General features: G+C 28.4%; 1 protein-coding gene and 1 long non-coding RNA gene across 2 annotated transcripts; both read left to right on the top strand.

Annotated features, from left to right (window-relative positions):
• Nucleotides 1-18,383: 18,383 nt before the first annotated feature.
• Nucleotides 18,384-19,365, top strand: LOC126551959 (uncharacterized). Its single transcript, XR_007605815.1, has 3 exons — nucleotides 18,384-18,532; nucleotides 18,681-18,802; nucleotides 18,962-19,365. It is a non-coding gene; the product is annotated as an uncharacterized LOC126551959 (long non-coding RNA).
• Nucleotides 19,366-20,534: 1,169 nt separating this feature from the next.
• LOC126552121 (uncharacterized) lies at nucleotides 20,535-22,379 on the top strand. The gene is made up of 3 exons (XM_050206676.1): nucleotides 20,535-21,184; nucleotides 21,252-21,509; nucleotides 21,606-22,379. The coding sequence occupies exons 1-3, from the start codon at nucleotides 21,015-21,017 to the stop codon at nucleotides 21,730-21,732; spliced, it is 555 nt and encodes a 184-aa protein (XP_050062633.1). The 5' UTR covers nucleotides 20,535-21,014; the 3' UTR covers nucleotides 21,733-22,379.
• The last annotated feature ends 1,899 nt before the right edge of the window (nucleotides 22,380-24,278 follow it).

The following is a 24,278-nucleotide window of genomic DNA, read 5'->3' as shown; positions in this document are numbered from 1 at the left end:
GGTTGATCCGTAGTGTATTCTCTTGCTGGACAAAGTTTAGGTCAATGAATTTTATGTTTTTAACAAAAATAAATCATTAATCATAATTTTGTACCAACTACTAATTCAATAGTTATCTAATAAGTAATATTTTAAGTAAATAAATCTCATATATTATTGGTCATACTTAGAGGTGATATTGGTATATATCTTACTCTAACATATAAGCAATATATTAGTATAGTATTTAAATCTGATACCTGGTCCACAAAATTGATAACCTGGTAGATGAGCTTCAAATGGAAGTCTATTTATAAGGGTGTTTAATAATCCTTTACCAGTCTTATTTGTACCCCTTTTGCGAGTTGAACGCATTATATACAACTGTTATATTATAATAGTTAAAGTTATATTTATATACAAAATGGAATTAATCGAGCTGGAAGTTAAATTTAATATTGATAATGTAGATACCCAATCAATAAAGAAACCATCAAGACATGGGCCATTATTGCCAGATACTATACGAGATATTTTAGTAGGCCCTAGTCCTAGTGGCTCAGGTAAGACAAATATAATGTACAATATAATCACACACGTAAACGAGTTAAGGTTTGGAAATATTTATTGATATTCTAAAACTTTTGGTCAGGAAAAATATGTTTTATTAAAAACAAAATAATAGATGGTATAAAAAGTATTAACTTAATCATCTTTTAAAAAGGTTATTAAAACTAACCTTGCTTTAAAAAATTCAATTTTCATCTTTGATGATGCATTTTTAGTTAATCATTCACCAATCCGTGAGTTCTTCACTATGAGTAGACATTCCGATGCTAGCTCATTATTTTATCTGGCACAAACATTTTTTAAGATACCATAACAGTTGGTGCGAGATAATTCAAACTTTTTAATAATACTTGATGATAAAAATTTACACCATATATTCAATAATCATTCATCTGTAGATATGAATTTCTTAGAATTCAGAAAAATTTCACATTTATGCTGGAATTACAATGATTATGGGTTTTTGATAGAACCCGTGAAGTGGCCGAGGGAAGATATAGATGTGGTTTTCACACTTTCATAAAAATTAAATAATCATTTACCGGGTGTAACAGAATTATTAGTCAATATATATACCTATATAAACAGTTGTATTATTGTCACCGACTACACAATATTTACCGTATCCATTCAAGACAGTTATATAGATTTATTTTTTTAATATAAAAATGAATAAAGTTTTGTTAGAAAATGAAATAACATCAAAATAAATTTTAAACGTAAAATAATGGAAACGAAACGTGGTGTTTTAGATCCTGATAATTATTTTCATGAATCATTTAAGCCGATTCTCGAACCATTGAACATACTATCAGAAAAAAAAATATATAGAAGTTCAATATGCAAGTGATGAAAATGACGATAATTCAAATTCATCATACAATAATTTTTTTAAATATGCCTCCAAAAACGGGGTTATGATAGCTCGCACGGCATGTATTATGATAAAGCTATCAGTAAAGTTAAAATATCAGATTTTTCTGTAACTTTTGGCCATGGTAACTTAAATATACTCGATAATTACTATCTATGAACTGCAGGTCTTTGGTCTTTTCTATGTGAGAAAGAAAGAACCAAAAAATAGCTGACATAGAATCATATTATAATATTTTAAAGATAACTAAAGCTCATTTAAAAGTATATGGGAAACCTAAGACACCAAGATACTTTAAATGGGTGAACGTTCTTAAACATTTATTTGAGCGTATGAAAATTGAGGAAAACTAATTAAATGCAGAAATAATCAAAATTGACAATGCTAAATTGAATACTTCTTTGCCATTAAATCTAAAATAATTTGATAACTATATATCTATCTCCAACGCTAAACAAAAGAAGATTCATAAAAATACGACTATAAGAAATTAATCTTTTGAGTTTAGTCTAGAACCAGTTATTCCAACATTTAAAGAACCTCCAACTGATGAGTTATTTAATTTTAGTTTATCACCATAGATTAAGAAATATTCCGATCTACATAAAGACGTAATACCACAACCACAATTAGTTTATTACCTATGATGATCTAAACGAGTTGGTTGCCAGATTAAATCTTTTAACATCATCTCGAAGCGTTGGTAATACTGGTGTAAATAATAAAATTGTATCAATTTTAGAAAAATTTCATGAAATGGATATTATAGTATAATGGCTACGTTAGAAAATATAGCAAATGAGCTACACCGACCAGCAAGAAAAATATTTCCTAGGCTCACTGTTATAACAGGGTTTAAAGATAATCGTTGGTAGGCTGATTTATTAGATGAACAATCTCATTCTAAACAAAATTATGGTTTTAAATGCACCCTTGTTGTTATAGATACAGGCACGGATTCAGGAGGGGGGGGGGCTATGGGTGCTCGAGCACCCCCTGTCGTCTAAGGAAATCCGTAATGTTGTTAGCAGTTTATTAATTTTGGTATTAAAGGGACAACTATTCTGTGGTAAAAAAGGCAAATTGCAATGATCATCATGTAATTTTTCGGGGTAATCCATATCCACTTTCAGTGTATAACCTAGGTATATCTATTATAGTAAAGTTTAGTGAAAATTCATTACACTATTCAAAATCTTTGAGTGGTAAACTTACAAGCATCGATTTACCATATAAAGTAACACAATCAAAATACATTAAGTAAACGTGCGATTTTTTCTCGTTGTAAATAATCCCGTCCACACCTGGTAAATTAACCCTAACGTATCGTCTTACAAAATTGGCATACCTCACCTTTCACTCCACTCTCAATCTGGACTCTTTTATTCTCTCAAATTTTACACCTGTATAAAAAAGCATCGCGTCAAACATAAAACACGGTACAGTCAAATAGTAAGAAGCGACTAAATTAAAAGTTTTTAAAAAAATATCCCTACAATTTTCAAATACATTAGCAATTATTAACACGTCTGTTAATAAATATAAATCACTTTACTCACCTAGGGTTTTTCTTTTAAATTTCTCCCAAACATTACATGCATGCATATAATCATTTTTAGAAATATGATCGTCTTTTAATGAATTATAAAATTTGGACCTAGGTGGCAATGTTGTATCTTTAAGTTTGGAGTTACAGTCCACATACTCATATGGAAATACCCCTTTTCAAATAACTAAATCAATGTTTTCTATTGTAAAGTGTTTAGTAATTTGGCGAAACTTTGTTTTATTTTCACCCAAATTAGTTGCCAAATTGGAGAGTGATTCAGGTAAGAACATAATAGTGTCTACAAATTTAATATAAAAATTATTTAAAATTTGTTTACTAAATGATGTATATTTTTCACTTGAATTTGGGATAATTTGTATGTCATTATCGTTGCAACCTACAGTGCGTAGAATAAAATTACCATTATATGAAAAATTATATAAATATACTGGAACAAATTTGGGAATTTGTGCCAAAATATTACATTCTAAACATAACGGTCTTAAATATTTGTCAGTAAAATGTGAATAGTTTCTAACTTTCTTTACGGTTTCAATAATTGTTTAATAGCCTTAAACAATGTGCACATTTTGTTGAATTAATATATTGTGTTTCTTCCTTTTTTATTAATTTAGTCATTGATTAGTCTTATACAAGTAATAGATTCTTGTGGAAATGTTAATTATAGTGCCCATAAAATGTTTTTTACCTCTATAAATTATTAATCGGGACAATGTTGTAATCAATTTTAACAAATAACCCATAGCTCATAGATTTATGATAATGTGTTTTTTTAGTTTTATTTGATATGATATTATTAACTGGTTTTAAAAAACATTAAAAATCGGCATAAATTAAAATAGAAATTCGGTCCGCCTGATTAAAATTTTTAAATTATATACATTCATCATTATGTGGTTCAATCATTACGGGTTTACAGAGTTTATATTTTTGGAAAATTACTGTCAAGGGCATGTTGACCCCATGGTTTATTTTTATTTGACGTATTACTAAAAGTTAAAAAACATGGTTTACAAATTATTTTTTTTTCTATTATGTTTTGTTCTTTGTGAACTGATCAGTTGTGAGAAATAATTTATAAAACAATTATGTGTTGTTACATATTTTGTGAAAAAAACAAATCAAAATGATCTGATTTTTCTTTATTTTACTTACATGAAGTGGGTGTAAATTTGATTTTTACTATTAACATTAACGGTTATGTTACCTGTTAATTTTTTCAATTTTTTTTTTTTTTTTGATTGATTGATTGGGGTAGGGTAATTATTACATATTAAACAATTAAAATACAATTAAAGTATACAAAGTATACAATTAAAATTAAGTCCACTTTTTTTCTCTAAAATGTTTAAATATTTAATACTAAAATGGTTTTTTTTCATTCAATTTACCTACTAGGCAGTTAAATATTAACATATTATTTATATTTTATTAGATAAATCAACAAAATTATTTATACACAATAGTATTATGAAAATCTATATTCTCTGATGTCAGTATTTTAGAATTTATTTTTAAGTTGGGGATTGGAGAGAAGTAGTACAAGATATAGTTAGGCGTCGAAGTGTACTAATGGCGGCAAAAACTCTTAGAAAGTAAACAGACCCAAAGAAGAAGAATAATTTATTATCGATAGTTTAGTATTTTAAAATTCTTACTAAACCAACGCTTAAATATATTAACAAGCTTATTTTATAATTGTTAAGCCATGTATTTATTTAAAAATAAACCATCATAAGTTTAAATATTAATTACCATTGTTTACAAATTAGAACATCAGCTGTGTAGTACGGTTTTTCGTAAATATCATTTAGGTACTAAGTATGTTAAATTAAACATTGTTTCTTTCCTCGGTCACTCTATCGTAGCTTAACACCTCTCTCTAAGCGCTGCCCATAGTTTATAGGTCTGTAATGACATTTCTTATGTGTATTCGTTATTATTTATTTAAATGTGCCGTGAAAATTTTTAAATTGATTTAAAAATTTGCGGTTAAGTAAAAATGGTTGGGAATCTCTGATCTAAAGCATTGATTTAAAAATTATGACTTTTTATAATTGGACTTATAAATTAACAACATCATCGTCGATATCATTGTCGTAACTATCGCGACACACAACATAACATTATTTAAATAAATAAATAAATAATTGATAACAAATACTATTGTAAAAATATAATATTAAAGAAAACATGTCCGAGGACGAACCGCAAATGAGTATGGAGCCGAGTGCAATAGAGTTTAGTGACGTAACTAAACAACCGGTTCGGGATTTCGTATACCGGTACTACACGACGTTGGCCGGTGTGCCGCATGACGCCTGGCGGTTTTTCACAGTCGATGCGCAGTATACGCACGTGGACGGTTGCGGACCTGAGGAGGCGCGCGACCCTGGACCGGCCGTTGGTCAGTACCAGATCCACGTGAATATTACGCATCAGCGGTTCACCGAATGCCAATTCCTCATACGTTCGATAAACGAACAACCGGTGACGAACGGCCGCGTCCACGTGCTGGTCACTGGCGATACGTCCCGTAGTAAGCAGCCTGCTGACTCGTTCGTTCAATCGTTCATGCTTAAGTACTTATACGATATTAACCAGTATGCCGTCACCAATTCCATACTTAAGGTCTACACGTCATCGCCACCTTTGCCGCGGTCACCTTCACCACTATCGCAGCCACAGTACTCGTCCGGATGAACTTACTAATAAACACTCAACACTTCACAACTGTAACACATTTTAAAATCACTGTATAATGAACACCTTAATGACATAATTTATTATGACTGTACATAACTATATTATATTAAATGGCCATTAGGGACGACAACTAAGAATTAATAATAAAGAATAAAATAGTTATTATATTGTGTTTTAATTTTATTAATTATAGGTATCATTTAGTTTTCGAATTTCCCGGTAATTTGCAAGTCACATGTTTATACCACAATCTCTTAAGTTTTAAGCTTAGTATTTTAAAATTATTAAGTCATTGTTTAATATTGAATACCTGAGAATGAGATGAGTTCTTTATTTATTGATCTATTGGTATGATTTTTTTTTAATGAGAATTAATTAATTTATATTTTATTTTTCAGATGTCGGTCTTTAAGTTGTGTATTCATTTACCTACTCTTTGATTGCTTGTTGTTACGGTTTGTGGGTTTTTCTTACATATTTTTTGAGAAATTTCATATGGTTTTTAAAAGGGAATGAGCGCAATTATCTAAAGGACCGAAACGAATATAGTCATCACTGATGTGTTGAAATGAGTAGACTTTATGAGGGATCCGATCATTTTTATTAACAGTCGTAAAATCCTTAAAAAAAATTTAATAGCTGTTCACTGAAATCATAAGATGAAATTTGCATTTTGGTCTAAAAAGGATGGACTTGCTAGGAGGTAAACATAAAAAGTGTAAATACAATTTTTCATTTATTATATTTTTTAAGGTAAGGTTATTTTTTAGAACTTCTTCATTTAATAAATGAACAGTGTGAAGTTGTAGGACACGATGTACCAAAAAATTCCAAATATACCAGTCCTTAAATCCAAAATGAAATGATAAGTATTTTCAATCAAATAATTTTGGAAAAATAAGCTTTGAACTACAAAGCTGTAATTATTTTGCTCTTATAGTTGACGAAACGAAAGATATAAGCAAGACAGAACAATTATCAGTAGTAGTACCTTATTATATTCAAGATTCAATACATGAATGGTTCTTGGACTATAAGCCTGCCCAACAATTAAATGCGTCTTCTTTATTAAATTATATAAAAGCAGTACTTAAAAATGTGTGGCATAGACTTACGACGGTGCTGCGGTAATGAGCGGTAGATTAAATAGTGTTCAAAAATTATTTAGTGACGAAGTTCCACAAACAATATATGTTCATTGTTATAACCATACACTAAATTTAGTTATTGCCGACATATGTAAAATATTATTAATGTAAAATTATTTTTTGATTTGGTTGAAGAGAATATATGTTTTTGTGTCAGGTTCGGCAGTTCATTCGCTTTTTTTTGACATTCAAAAAAAAAATTAACTTAAAATCAGTTGTAGAATTGGAAAAAAATCCGTCTAACTAGATGGAAAGCACAAGGTTTTGCAACTTTGGCTTTTAAAAAAGTTCTAAGTCCATTATTAATTTTACTTCATAAATTAATTAACGATAAAGGAGATCGTTCAGTTACTGCTAAAGGTCTTTTACATCAAATACATTTTAACTTTGTATTGAATTTAGAAATTTTTCTTACATACTAACTATGTTCAAAAAAGTTAGTGATTTTTTACAAGGCCTTATTGCCGAAATGGCAGAAAGTATGGTATTAATAAAATCGTTAATTATGACTCTTAAAAATATGAGAAATGATTCAAACGATTCGCTTCATGAATGTGGTGGATCAATTAATTATATATGTTTTGAAAAATGTTCGGAGAAGCTTTGAATATTTGTAAAGAAAACAATATAACATTGACCAGTGAACAAATACAAAATATAAGAAAAAAGCGTGTTCCTCAAAAGTTTAAATCATTTTTTATTGATGAAAATATATCATTAGAAAATTAAAAAGCTCAATCAAAAAATGATTTTCGTACAAAATGATTCTTGCTAATTTTAGATAAAATTATTAACGAGTTAGAAAAACGATTTTCCATGAATTTCAGTATTTTATATGCTATTGATTATCTCCATCCAAAAAATGCCAAGTTTCTGAGCTATGATGACCTAAAACCTTAAGCACAACATTACAATTTGAATACAGAACTTCTTAAATCAGAACTTAAAATAAAACTAAACACAATAAACAAATATCAAAAATAAAATAAAATAGAAATCGCAAATTTGATGAATTTTGTTGATTTATTGGAAAAGTATAAAATCGTTTTTAATGAAACATACAAGATGACTATAATTTCAATTACAATTCCAGTATCGAGTGCTGGGTGCAAAAGAACTTTTTCTTGCCTAAGGATACTTAAGACATACATGTGAAATAAAATTACGGATGAACGCCTATCAAATTTATCTATAATGAGCATCGAAAAGAAGATAGCAAAATCTTTGGACTTGGAAGAAGTAGTAGATAAATTTGCTATTAATTTGCATAATAATCGTAAAATTATTTTTTAAATTGTATTTATTTTAACATAAATTTGATGAATATATTTAATTCATATATATTATAGATAAGGTTTCTATAATATACAGATTATGTGTATAATGAATATGATCTAATTTTTGTTTATTCAAATTTAGAACCCTACATATTGTACTAAATGTTATATTTAGACTCTATAATTATATGATAAACAATACAAACATAATTTTAGTCATGCTGGGGGGGGGGGGTAGAAATTTTGGCCACTCAAGAAAAATGATGGCCATAATTAGACCACCCTAATGGCCTCATTATTTAATCCTAGCTACGTGCCTGGACAAAACAAAATCGAACAAGATATAATATTTTTTCCGATTCATTTTTGTTTTTAGACACCAGTCGTCAATATGAGTTCTGATGAAGATGCTTTTGTGGCAATTTTTGGTTAATAAGTGAAATAAGTGAAAGTAAACGTGAACATACAATTTGGGTGCAGTAAATAAAAAAATAAAGTCCAGAAAATAATAAAATTTTTAAGTTAATGATAATAAGCATATTATACAGCATAAAGCCGATCTATAATTGTAAAATAGAAAATAATATAAAACAAAGAGAATAAATAACAATATTAATATTATAATAATTACACGATTATATGGACGGAGCGGTGAATGTAGAGGAAGGAAGGTAATAAAGACGTTATCGACGTCGCTCAGACTACCGTCCCGCGATAAACAGATTGCTTAGCGCGAACAACGTTGCTTATATTATTTTTTGTCGATCTTCATTATAATCCACATTTAGATTAGCTATTGAAAATTTAAAAATAGGTGTCACGGGCCTCTATTTTTATAATTTTTTTTTCTGTATAATTAATCTAGGTACAAATAATTCGATATAATAAAACATTTTTGAACAACACGTTATTAGGTAGGTACTGTGATAAGAAGGTACATCTATATCAGCGTTTCCCTAACCATGGGTCGCGACCCATTATTGGATCGCGAAAGTATTTTGGTGGGTCGCTACTCGTGGTTACGATTACAGTTATTTTAGCCGTAAATTGATAAATTCTTACGTTATATTTTGTTTCATACTCTATAATAATAATGTGAAGTCTAACAAGAATTGTAGAATAAATGACGTAAAGTTATTACGATTATATTTATTTATTAAGTTATTATTGTTCAGTATATTGTATTTTATAAAAAACTCAATGATAAAATTGATTATAATAAAAATCTTATTTATTTACACTTTACACTTTTACAGCGTACTTTTTTTTTTTTTAGCGAGGGGTCACGTACCTAATAAAGATTAAATTTATGGGTCGCCATTGCAAAAAGGTTGGGAAACGCTGTTCTAGTGTGTAAAATAAACAAAATTAAATAATAGGTAGGTACTGAATTATTTGTTAGTATTTTAATAAATAATAGCAATCGCTAGATATCAACTAATGTTCAGCTTTATTTGACACACAAGGTATTGATGTTGCTAAACTTATTTCAGTTCATCTTGAACATGGGCACTGAAGTTATATTATTGGTGATATCTGTAGGAGATAAATTTGTAAAACATTGTAAGTACATGAGCTGTCCATTATTTAGTGTTGCCTTCTTTGGTTTCTTCGGTGGTTTTTGTTTAGGTATCATCAATCTATTAGGTATAAGCTTTTGCACCCTTGTATTTGGAAGAGGCAAATCGTATATTTTATTAGCTTCACGTTGAATGAGTTTCACTGCTTCACACTTTTGTTTTATATTCTTATTCTTTTTTGATTTACTCTCTTCGATTAATTTCAATATTTGTTCTGTTTTTTTCCATAGATGTTTTGGAAATTCATCTGAATCATTAATCGTTTTATATAATTGATTAAATAATGGTATAATAACTTTAGAAGGTCTAGTAAGATCTCCATATGGTTTATTTAGTTCTGAATAAATATCTAATGACATTAATTTTATATTAAATAATGTGTCATTAAAAAATATAGATTTCATATTTTTCAAACTTGTTTGGTGATTTGCAGTTAAAATTTGATTGATTCCATCTATGTTTGATACTATATTCTGTTTTATTTTATTTTTGTATTTACGTCTACCATCATAATATTGCTGCTTATTATTTGCTACTTTATGAGAATTATTTATCATATCCAAAATAGACATATTATCTCTTGTTTTTTTATCCAACATGACTAATTTTTTTGTAAATTGTTCTTCTGATTCCCAGTACATTTCTAATACTGGTTCTAATCGAACTTCTTTAGCAAATTCTTCTAATGGTTTTTGATGAGCATAACTCATATAGTCATCATTATTCTCTTTTATAAAATCACAATCAGATCTAACAAAATCATAATTTAACTTATTGATGTTAAGCTTCTTTTTCCACTCTGGTGGACTTAACCATGTTAAAATCATGTAACAACCTTCTGGTATCATTATGCGTTTCATTAGTCTAAGTACTTCATTCTCAACACCTTCATAAACATGTGTATACTCTTCTAATTCATTTTTTGGAACTTTAGTATTAGCTATTTCGATATTCACTTCGTCTTTTATATTTTTCAGCCGATTTTCTATATAGTCAATGAATTGTGAAAACGATTTTTTTACTTGTTTAAATTGGCGGAACTTACATATGTAATCATTATTATCTCGGCTAATACTACTGTTTACATCTATCCACTGTTTATCAATATACAAAGTTGATAACTTTATGTATTCAATTTCTTCTAAATCTAAATCATACCGTATAAAATGTCTATTCAAATCGTCATATAAATATTTTTGATTCACCAACTCAACTATATCATGTGGCATAATTTTTTCTTTATTATTCAACATTTTTTTAAATGCTTTTTTTTCATTTTTCGATTTTACATTTGTCAAATGTATTAGATCGGAAATTGTTACAGTTTGGTTAATGTCACTTAATTTTTCCAATACACTGAGTTTAAAAACTTCTTCATTTATTTTGACTTCATTATAATTTTTGTTCTTTTCTTCTAATTTTTCAGGTAAATTAAGAATGAATTGTTTTGCAATTTCTTTAAATTTTATATTTGAAACTTCATAATGTTCCAATGAAATCATTGAATTTGATGAATTAGATTTAAGGTCCATCCCTATTTTTTTTAAAATAATTATAAATATTAAAAACACATAATAAATTTTTTAAGTATGATGTGAAAAATACCTTGTTATTTTATTACCTAAGATACAAATATGGTATTATATATAGCTGAATTACCCGTCGTTGCCGGGTTTATTAATTGTTGTTATCTGGTAAAATTAAATATTGTCGTCAATTAGACAAATAAGATTGTTTAAAAAAATTTGTCATATTATATTAATTGTTTATTTAGCTGATTTTCATTGTTAATATAATATTTCTCTATAAACTACATTAGCTGTAATTCCTGTTGGTGCCAAAATAACTTAACTCGTGGGCGTACTGACTCTGGAGCATGCCACGTACAATTGACCATGTGAAAAACAATCTTCGTCAGTGCATTTTGGGATCGTTCATGCATATATCGTGGACCTCCGAAAAAAAATGACGACAACATAACTAATGTTCCAAGTTGATCTGTTTTGACATCTTGTCTTCCAACTGCATCTTTTAAATGAATATATTTATCTGCTGTATTGGTTTAACAATGGTCCATAACGAAGTAAATGATTATCTAGTTATTTTTTAACCATAATTCTGTATGAATAAATAACTGTAACTGATACAATTTTATCTTTATGGAGAAATTTTTTATTTGCATCCTTCTGAGTATTATTCTGTAAAACAACTATCGAGTATCCATTTTCTCCATAACAAAACATTAGAGGGTATTGAAGTGCGTCGTAGGATCTGTGTAATTCACTAATCCGTTGTAGTCGATTATCGTGGCTTTAAATGATAATATTTCTTTTTTCAAACTGCTGCCCAACTATTACTAAAGCTACTTCATTAGCCGTTGCTGCATTGTAACAGCCTTGTGTCCATTAGTATGTTTTCTATCTGCGTTAATCACCATCTTAAAATTATTAGAATGTTTACTTGCATTCTCTACTGTGGTTTTAAATTCACGAATATACTTATTTTCAGTATGCAGCATATTTTGTAGCTGTTTGACTAATGCTCGTTTAACTTCTGGATAAAGAAAAAAATCTAAGTTGAATTTCTTTTTCATATTCGCCAACAAAATATATTTGTAAAAATTTTTGGTTTTCCTGAGTGTTTTGAAGCAAACTACCATACAAAGTATATAGCCAATGACAACCTCTAATCAATAATAATAATAATAATAATTTAATAATCTAAATAAATAAATATTAGATATTGCTTGATAGATGGTGCCACTGTTGTATACTTCCAACTACTTAATTTTATCTTTAGGAGTTGAATTTCAAAAAACCTTTTCTTAAACACGGTGAAATTATAATATTAATCCATCCTGAACATTTCAAGTAGATTTGCCCTGTGGTTTTTACTCTACGGTGATCCCTCCGGAGAACAAATTCCTTTATATATATATAGATTTTTAAGTTTTCATTGTTAAACAAAACATTTTAGTTGCTAAAAAAACATGAAAAAAAAATATTTATAAAAATTATTACAATAGATGATTGTATTTATTATAATTCAACATGATAAAAATTAAATAATAATAATTAGTTGAAACTTAAGTATATTAAATTGTAGGTGTCGAAAGTTTTTAGGTAGTGAAATAATGTTGCTGGTGGTTTTGGACAGCGCTTTTTATTATATTTAACAGTACGTAAAATAATATAACACAATATAATCACGTTCGGAAACCATTGTTTTAACCTCACTAATTTACCACATAATTTCAGTAAATATATGTTTTTATATTTTGCTTTAAAATAGTATTTTTTGTCTATTCGAATAATTATATTGATTCAATCTCTACTTTAGGCTGTAAGTAAGTGATGACAGATTTGAAGAGTATTCTAAGAATTCGGATGATATAAGTATTATTACTGGCACACCAGAACATCCTTTACTGTTGATTAACAATGATATTCCTGACATCCCAAAACCTACTTTATTATTGACTTATAATGATATTCTTAGCACATCAGAACATACTTTATTGTTCAATAACAAGGAAGAAGAGGCTCATCCAACTGGTAGGAAAGTAAGAGTTATCATAAAAGGTGATACTGTTCAGTATCGTAGTTACATTAAGACAAACAGGAATTCTGGTAACAAATATATCACTAATAAAGGTAAAGTTATTGAAAGCAGATGTTCTAAAGAATTACCAAACTGTAGGGAAAAATGTAATTCAAAAATTGACAATACATTACTTGAGCAATTATTTACTACATATTGGTTAATGATAACTCACAATAGAAGAACTACTTATATTTCTGGATTAATAAATTTTCACGAGAAAAAGGTAAACCGAAAACGTAGATTGACGCCGAAAAAAAAACAAGGAATACAACTATTCATTATTTTATTCCCAATAAAAATAAACTCTTAGTTAAAGTTTTCAAGGGATTTTTTCTCAAAATATTTGGTGAAACTACTAAATTTTTCGCAATATTTGTAATAAAAAATTGAATTCTCCTGCTAATAATATGACACCTGATAAAAGGGGCCACACACAGCCAGCAAATAAAAGAACCTCTGAGGTCTAAAGGTTCCAACTGGTAAAGGAGGTTGACTTATTGTATGTTAAACTAGATGTGCTCGCTACGGCTTTGTAGACGGAACGAAATTGGTATTTTGAGCAATACCGGAAATATAACTGATTATAACAATCAGATATATAGTTTGGTATTCAATTGTCAGAGAAAAATAGTATCCAAAAGTTATTGAAAAAAGCCGATGTACAACAAAGGTTAACAAATAAAAACATTGTATCCAATGAGAGTTCCACCCATTGATTTACGGAAAATAGTTAAAAATCTATTGCCATGTAAAAAAAAAAAAAAATGAAAACTGAATAAAACCGCAATTAAAAAATGCCATGAGGTAATCCGCACGCCATCTCACCACTGTAAATATAATCCAATAGAATTGATAAAGTTTCGTATTAAGGACCAAGTGATGAAATGTAATAATATATTTAAAATGATTGGCATTGAATGGTTAATACATGAAGCATTAGACGAAGTCATAATAAACGATTGGAAGAAATACATCCGTCATGCCGAAGAAATTCAGACGAAGGACAATAACAAAGAAATAATGATTTATATCATGATAGAATTAGATGAATTAGATGAGTTAGGCACAAAAGGGGAATCTGCGGTAGAAGAATTTAAAAAGCATTTTGAATATCTATTAAATAACACACCTCCAACATCGACATACGAAGAAATAGTTATGCAATATAGTCAGGCGGAACCATATATTAGAACTCTATCAATACAGGAAGTCTATGACATCATAAAAGAACTATAAAACAACAAATCATCTGGGAAAAGCAACGTAGTGGTGGAATTACTAAAAAATGGAGGAGAAATGATTAAAAGTGAAATACAAAAAACAATTAAGGTATTTTGAGAAACCAAAGTAATGCCTGGAGTGGAACACGGCAATACTATGTCCAATATTTTTTAAAATAAGGAGACATATTAGATCCAAATAATTACAGAGGAATCTCATTATTGGAAACTTGTTATAAGATATTTTTAACGTTCCTTTCAGGAATAATAACGACGTACCTACGCAGAGGGCATCATAGGAAGATACCAATGTGGCTTTATAATAGGTAAATCCACTGTTGACCACATATTTACCTTGAGACAAACAATGGAGAAATATTATTAGTTCGAAAAGGACCTATATATGGTATTTAATGACTACAAACAGGCTTTAAGGTTAATTCAGGATTGTGACAGGAAGATAATCTATCCCCAACACTGTTTAACCTGAGACTAGTAAAAGTTATAAGAGAATCTTATGAAGATCGAATAATGGAAATTATTGGTGGAGAAGCTGTCTAAGCATATGTTGCTGATATCTTTCTTTTAGGGAACACGTGAGAAGAAATTACCCACTCACTCTCTAAACTAATAAAAGTCAGCAAGAACATGGGTTTATGTATTAACGAAAAAAGACAAAACTTATGATACTGTCTAGAAGAAATGTAGATCAGTCAAACCTGAATGTGGGAAGTATGAATTTTGAAAAGGTGGATAACTTCTAATACTTGAGTGTTAATATAAACAACAACAATAACATGTATATGGAAATTAAAGAAATAATATCGCATAGAGATAGGTATTACTTTAGCATAAACAAGTTATTCAGATCAAAATTGCTATCAAGAAAGTCAAAAACTACTTTGTACACAAGCTACCATAGACCTGTAGTAACCTACGGATCTGAAACCTGGTCTACGACGAAAAACAATAGTAGAAAACTTGCTAAATGTGAAAGAAAAATATTAAGAAATATAAATGGCACAGGTGTACAATGAAAACCTATGAATTTATGAAAAAAACACAATAAGGAGCTGTATGACAAGAATGAAAAACCTAACCTAATCAAAATTTTGAAAATTGGGCAACGTGGTGATACTTAGGAAGGTATTTGGAAAAATGCTGTGAATAAAAATTGAAATAGCATTGTCACAAAATGGATACATAAAAAATTACTGTTCTTTTATATATAAAACGGATAAGGATTTTCAGTAATTACGTTTTAATTAAAAAAAAAACGCGGCAATATATTAAATTACATTTGAACCCTTGTAGCGAAACGGCCGCTAGAGTAGTAACGGTAGTAAATTTTATATTATATTGCAATTGCTTACTAATAAATCACGTTTTGATGAAACTACTTTTTAATATTTCACAAAATTTACATTTTGCTGAACATTGCCTAATATATTTTCTTTAAAGTCTAACTTTAACTTAACCTTATCTTTTTCACACATTATATTTAGCCAGAACTTGGACACAGAATTCCAAGTTAAGTTTAGAACATAATTACTCGTATACCTACTGAAGGAATATGTACCGGTTTTTTCCCTCCAAGGGTCCAGTACTCCTGGCCCTCACGTGAATAGCCACTATAATAATTTTCACTTCTTCTCACTCTCTAATTCAAATAGTATAACTTCGTATCTAATTATTCATTTAATAAGAAAATAATAAGTTTATGATTGAGTACATTCTCATTATAACCGCTAAAGAGTGTTCAATATTTGCTTAAAACGCATGAGTTATAACATGATAGCTAATTAATAGGTACTTAGTATTAAGATTAACTAATTTATTTCTAAATCTAAAATATAACCATGGCAGCATGGCATTATTCAAAATCTATTCATTGACATAAATGATCTGAAATATATTTAACTCAATTTAATAAGTAAATCAAATAAATCAATTAGTCATAAAATCGTTTGAATCTATTCTCCATAATATATTAACATTATTAACATTTATTAACAAGTGACAAACTCACTACTAGCGTTCTGCGGATTTTTGTTGTACTAAGCGACCACAATCTGGTAAAATTCTCGTATCGGATACTCGGAAGTCGGCCTCCAAATGCCCATAGAATAAAGATAATATAGAACGGCAACTCAGCCGTCGCAGTTGGTACCCGTTGAAGCGCTACGGGTGTTGCGATTATGAACTATTTTCGATCCTGGTTACAAAATATTTTGCAAACAATTGTTGTCGATTACTTAAATCGAACCCATCACCCATGCTTCAATGTCCTAAACCTAAACCTACCTACCTATCTAGCGCTGACCGGGAATGGTAAAATCAAAGCATTTAAACCACGGTTATCTATTATAGTACCTAGACATAATTTATAACCGTGGTCTGTGTTTTAAGTCTTGAACATCCCCCCCCCCCAAATATTTTTTTTTCGTATTCATGCCTGGTTGACGATTAGTAATTAATCAAGATATACATATTAACTTAAATTGTGGTTTTACTTTTACCTTTTTATACAGCAACTTATATTTTGAACGGCATAATCTAATGAAATCAAATTATTCAGGAAAACATGGTGGATAAATTTCAAATTTAAAACACAAAATATTATATCAAAAAATATGTATAGTTCAACCACAGTGTGTTTCTACTATTGAAAATAAATATAACAACATTATATATACCTATAAATTAAATTTTTAAAAACAAACTATATACATTTAGGTAATAAGTAAAGAATGAAATTACCTGTGTTACATAATTACTTTAAATAAAACTGCAAAGAAAAAACATAATTGTCTTATTGAAAATAAAAATAAAATTATAATAATAAAATAATAATAATAATAATGGTTAATTACCTATAATAATTGTTTATAATAATTTTAATTTTAGTTGTTCGGCTTTTATGTTTATTATAGTATGTACTGGCCATATTTACAATTACATCGTTAATTTTACAGTAATTAACTCCCTTCAATACTTTATTTATATTTTTGGTATAAGAAAATAAACAATATCACTTTGTTCTTGACTATTTCTTTAAGATTGTGAATTTTACAGCTAAAATTAAATTGCACATTTAATTCAATTGCAAAATCTAACCTTTGTTTTAGGTTTGTCTCATAGCAAATGTTCGGCATACAATGTGATAATACTGAAAAAATATTTTCGATTATGTTTTCAAAATTTTTAGTTGGATTTTTCAAACTTTGTTTTGAATAACACCTAGCTTTAATCAAATCATTGGTTATAGTAGTTTGAGTTATATCACCTTTACAAATTGTACAGTTATTACAAATTTTCAAAATCCAACGAATAATATATCCACTAACATAACCTATAGTTAATCCATATGTCACTGTTTTAGGTATTATTGTTTGTAAATCTAGAGATAAATGTATATTTACTTTTTCATATGAAGTTGAAGTACTATTAGGAGTAGATGAACCATTGAGAAATGATTTTAAATTATCCAAGACAGTACAATCATCTGACCACAATTGTTCCCAACTGACTTTACTGAAGAAAAGTTATTAATAAGCAATGTTTTAAAAGAGGCAATAAATTGATATGAAGTTGGATTTATGTTCCTAACACCATGGCTACGGATAGATCCAAACAGATATTCAATTGAATCTTGATTTATATTTCTTGGAATGAGAAATTTAAAATTGCTAATCTTCTTTAATTTCTCTTTCCATAAATATTTAAAAGCATGTAGTGTCTGAATCCAATTCTTTACGCACGGTCGTATGCTTTTTTCCATTTGATTTATCAATAAAATACATGGATTCAAAGACTTTTATGGCTTCATTCCAAAATGGAAATATGGTGACTTGTCAGTAACTGCCGATCTTAAAGGCTTTCCATCTTTAGATTTTACTGTACTTGAATTTAAAGATCCAAAAACCATATCTATACACAGGCAGAATTCTGCTGTTCCATGTGCCTTTGAAAGTATATCATCCTCACCTATAGTATAAACAAATTGTAAATATCATTTAACATAATATATATTATATTAATTAATAAACTATTTTTGATTTACCATAATCTGCTATCAGTTTTAATGTAGCTGCTACTCTCTGACTTAGGGTTTGAGCTGTAACTGAAACACTCATCTTCTTTATTTTTTCAGGTATAACATGAGTCTGATTTACCTTAGGCAGAGTACGTAGAACACAGGATTCATTTTTAATGTCAAACTCAAAAAGTTTTCTAATGTGATCCCACGAAGCTTCATAAGTAATATTATTTTTGGTGAATATACAATCTTTGGTTATTAAATTATTACGTATAGTTTTAAGTAGGTGTGGTGGATCAAAGATACGGATTATTTCTTGGTCATTAATTGTAAAACCAAAATAACGATTTTTTTATTTCATTTTGCAAACAATGGTTGTTTGTTTCATTTTTTAGAATTTTTATGGCTGCACTATTTGTTCCGCCTTGATCACACACTGTAGTTAATAGTTGTAAACCAGTTGATTAGATAGCAGTTATTACTTCTTTGATACAGTTTACTAGTTGAGGAGTTTTAGTTGTGCTCTGGCAAAAATAATAAGCTACTGCTTGTTTCCACTTTTTGTTGATTCCACGCAGTTACAATTTTGCATTGTTACTTGGTAAAAATAAAGTTGGTAGGGACCCTTTTTATAACTTTTTTGTTCCTGAGCTGTCACAGAACCGATCAAAATGTAAATGACAAACCGCATATCGGCGTCTAACGACAGAGTTTTCAAGATGAAATAATTTGTTATTATTACACCGTTGAAGCCACATATTAAAATCATCATCATTTTGAGGAAAAACATGTTTTCTTTCTTTACTTTTACACCATAGAACACTACAGTTGGTTGACGGCATTGTTAAGTACAATTTAGAGAAAACAGAAAAAGTGAGAAGTAAAACACCGAGGTACTAATAACACCAATTGGCGATTACATACAAAAATAATTGATTTTCAAAATACTAGATAGTACCCCCTATTTCATAATACAAGTACCAACCATTTTAATAATATAATATTATATTATGTATATTTATTACTATATTATGCATGTCGAATTCTCAGAAAAATGATTCATAATATAATATTATAAGTAATATTATAAATTATAATCATTAATTTCTGTGCTATCAGTCTATCACTGTTCTATGGAGCCTAGCGCTCCTGGTGTCACGATTTTTTACTATTTTACAATACCATATGCTATATGTACGAGTGCATATCCCGGGGGTTAATATGTCGTGAATATGAGTGATTTTGAAGACGACCCTTTACATATTGGAGGTCCACCCCGTAAACTTCGAAAAATTCAACATCGTGCTCAAAAGTTTAGGAAAGAATGGTGTTCTCTTCCTGACTTTAAAGATTGGTTGATACCAGATGAAAATGACATCTTTAAAGCAAAATGCAGTCTCTGTAAATCATCAATGGTTGCAGAACTATCAAACATAAAAAATCACGGAAAAGGCATTAAACACAAACAAATAGTGACTGCAGGAACGGTAAAACAAACATCAATTTCTAATTTTGTACAAACAGACAAAAAATTTAAACTAAAAACACAGATCCAAAGAGCTAAAATTAAAATTTCCGCCTTTATATAAGAACATAATATCGCATTCTTAGCAACCGATCATCTGCCAGGTTTATTGCAATAATGCTTTCCTGATTCGGAAATAGCAAAAGGTAATGCTGGCTAAATTAAAATTTGAATTTAGTTTTTAAATATTTTCTTTTATTTTTATTGTTATTTTGATAGGTATCTCAACAAAAAGGACCAAAACGACGGCTATAATAAAAAATGTCATAGGTAGTTCTGCGAAAGAAGAGTTAGTTGATTCATTAAAAAACAGTAAATTTAGTGTCCTAACAGACGAGTCAACCGATATCGGAACAGTAAAAACATGCATAGTTGTCAGGTATTTTATCATATATGATTTTTTTTTTTTTAATATTTGCTATTTTTTAAAAAATATTTACGATTGGTATTAATTATTTATTTTTAGATATTTCGATAAAAATATTGGAAAGATTGTAAGCAAGTTTTGGGACTTGCGTCCAGTATTTAATTCATTGAATCCTTGCTCAGCTACCGCTGAAAAATTATATAATTTATTAATGGAATCTTTTTCAACCTATAATATTCCTGAAACCAATATGATTGGATTCGGGTCAGATGGATTTAACGTGATGATGGGTTTGGTAAATTCGATGGCTTCTCGATTAAAAAATACATTTCTTGGTATTTTTATCTTATAATGTGTTTGCCATTCGGTGAATTTATGTGCAAGCGAGTCGTGCAAGCAACTGCCAAGAAATTGTGAAGATTTTGTACGAAATATATTTAATTTTTTAAAAAGTAGTTCAAAACGCTTAGCAGAATTATCACAATTTCAAAAATTTATGGAAGTTGAACCCCATTGATTGTTACATCCGTCACAAACATGGTGGCTATCTTTAAACATGGTTGTGAGTAGAATTTTAGAAAAATGGGATGCGTTAAAATTATACTTCACGGATACATGGATTAACCAAAGACTACTGAGCACCGAAGAAATTTTTAAAAGTTTAAATGATCCATTTATGAAACTGTATTTTTATTTCCTGGAATGGATTTTGCCAAAATTTACCAGGTTTATATAAATTAATATAAATATGTTATGACGTTGAGTTGTACATAATATAGTTTTAAATTTGCAGATTCAACCAATATTTCCAGACTGAAAGAGTAGTCATAACCGATTTGCATGAAATGATAATTAGTCTTTTTCAAGAAATATTATTATGTTTTTTGAAAAGGGAATATGTGACTAAGACAAAATTAAGTGCCATAAACCCTAAAATTGATCAATTTCAATTAATTGACAGACAATTATATTTAGGTGCCAAAGTCATGTCACACATTGATGAACCAAATGTAATTGCAAACAATGTATGCAGAAAAAACTTTTTTGAAAGGTATACAGTACATGTATATAATGTATAATAATAATATATATACATATATAATATTAGTAAGTTCATAATAATATAAATGCATTATTTATATTTTAGTTGTCGGTTATTTCTACCAGAGCGATCTTACACCCTTCGGCCGCTCTGGCTTCAACAGAACGCAATCGATCTACAAATAATAAGTACGGAATCATTTAATTGTTTTAATGTTTACTTATTTCTATAAATTTTATTTTTTATTTAAATAAGATTTTACCGTAGAAAGTCCACACAGGCGGGTGGCGATCACTAATTGATCCTATCATGCTATGGAAACTCTCAGTATAATTATTTGTACAGATGTTCAATCCGAACACTGTAAAACCTTCTGGACGGACAATGTTTATCCAATAGTTACGAACATAGTTCAAAAATTCCGCCACAAGGTCCTATGTACCCATTCTTATAGTAAGATTTGTAATCGCCAGAAATCCTCTCAGAATATTAAATTTTTCTGGAAATTTTGGGACCCTCTGTGCTGATAAATGTGGAAGAGCTAGGATCTATTATCAAAAACATGAAAAAACAAATTATCATCATCATATCAATTTGTATTTTGGTGTCTGATAAAACCTATTTGTGATCTATTATACCATTCACACTATTGTAGCAACATCGTGGTTGTTCATCATTAGTCTGGGCATATTGTGGGTTTGGATAAATCGTACTATGCTCTATGGACAATAATTTGTGTTAAAATAAAGTCTGGCAGTCTTACAATCATATATATAGATGTCAAATTAGTACCTGGCTATAATGGAACCAACATCCGACCATCTGACATTCGGGAATTATCCTTTGAACAGTGTTATGTAAAGCTGTTTCAAAATTATGGTTATATTTTCATATAATTTAATTTAATTATTATATGATAATGAATGATGATATTATATATTATGATGTGTGTACTGTGTACTAACTTTGAATGTAATATATATTTACATAATATACTGAAAAACTTATTACATTATATAGTTAAATTAAAACATTTAATATACCTACCTACATTGCAGTAAAATAACTTTTACATTGTTTAAATCTTCATTAAATGTATTTATTACAGCTACTGTGTTTGACAATTATTTACTAACTTCAGTTTCAGCACAAAGGTTAATCGTTAAATGTTTATCAATAAATGCTCTATGATTTAATGAAATGTTGGTTAGATTTAGTTTTATAGGATACACAAATATTTTTATGACAGATAGGGTTAATAGATTCTATCTAAATGAACATTTTTTTTTTTTAACTAAAGCATCTAAGTTTATTCTTAAGTACCTATTTCCCATTATAAAAGTAATACCTTAAATATTCATCTGAAGATAATCACATCAAACTTTACTCTTTTTTTGTGCTTTATATATTTTCAGTCACATAAGTTTCTATATCTACTTGCTTGGACCGTGTTTGTTTAAAATGAACTGTTACAGATACCTAAATATTTTCTAAAAATTATTGTTTTTAATAAACAAAATATAAAAAATATGTATAAAAAAGTTGATTAGCATATACAAAAAATGTTGATCTTCATTAACTTATATGATTCATCTGAATTAAAAACCTTAAGTTATACAATATTTGTCACTTTAAATAATGAACATTGATAATACTGGCTAACATTTTGGTTAAACTGTGTGTTTAATTGTTATTCAAAATCAATTATTGCTTGAAGCTAATTCAAAGATATTATGGTAGAGTCATTTAATTCTTTTTTGTTAAAAATATTCGTAACTACACCAGTACCACCAATCACTTAAGTGGTCTTCCTTGTTAAGTATACTTAATTTTGTATTCTTTTAAGTATATATTTTTTGAATATCTTATTTAAATTTTGATGTCAGTTTTTAATTTGATGTGTAATGAATAGAGTCTATTTGCTTTATTAATAAGTTTCTTTAATCTTAAATTTCTTGTTAAGTATATTCTGAGTTTGTTTTTAAATATTTTGGAAGCTTAATATTCCTGTACCATATTTATGATAAGTACTTATTATTGAATAACCCTACAATAATATTTTGAAATAAATTATTAATTATATTAATCAAACAGTTGTGTTTTCGTTCTAATTTTTTAAGGTCAGGGTTTTTATTCAAGTTAATAAAATATTAATATGGATGATGACTGATGAGAGGATGTATGATTTTGTTTGTTTTCAAAAACTGCTATATATTTTCCATAGTAATTTTAACATTTTGAAAAATTGTAAAATGTATTGTATAATTTTCATTATTGTTTAAATGAATGTATAAATCTTTAACAATTAAAAATGTATAACACAATAGTTATTTATTTATAATTCTTCACTATAAACATCCTACATCCGAATAGGTATTTGATTAAAATAATTGATTCTTTGTAGAGTAGTAAGATTTTCCTACTGTCGATTTGGAGATAATGATTACTTAATGCATTTTTTCTGAGGAATGTAAGTTTTAGTGGCTATTGGCTATTCACAAATGCTTATGCCACTGATATTAGAATATTATTAGTGTTAAAGTTCTTTATAAGTTGTAAACAATTTAAAAATTTAATATATTGGTGTGTGTATTGAAAAAGGTTTTCTTTTGAGTATTTAAAATTCATTCTTGTATTAAAAAACTATTGTATTATATTCATTAGCACTCATGTTAAAATCTCTAAACTCTAAAAAATTTAAAAATAATAATAATAATTGCCTCCAATGTGAAATTTTCATGCCTGCATTGAAAAAAAAAATACTGTTCCTATTAACCA

The sequence above is a fragment of the Aphis gossypii genome, chromosome X (genome assembly GCF_020184175.1).
Source record: "Aphis gossypii isolate Hap1 chromosome X, ASM2018417v2, whole genome shotgun sequence".
NCBI lineage: Eukaryota > Metazoa > Arthropoda > Insecta > Hemiptera > Aphididae > Aphis > Aphis gossypii.
This window is presented reverse-complemented; position numbering and strand designations above follow the sequence as displayed.

Coding starts and splice junctions, on each gene's coding strand:
- LOC126552121 (XM_050206676.1), top strand. CDS start 21,015: ATGGTTGTGAGTAGAATTTTAGAAAAATGGGATGCGTTAAAATTATAC. Junction 21,185..21,251: donor ATTTTGCCAAAATTTACCAG/GTTTATATAAAT, acceptor TTAAATTTGCAG/ATTCAACCAATATTTCCAGA. Junction 21,510..21,605: donor AGAAAAAACTTTTTTGAAAG/GTATACAGTACA, acceptor TTTATATTTTAG/TTGTCGGTTATTTCTACCAG.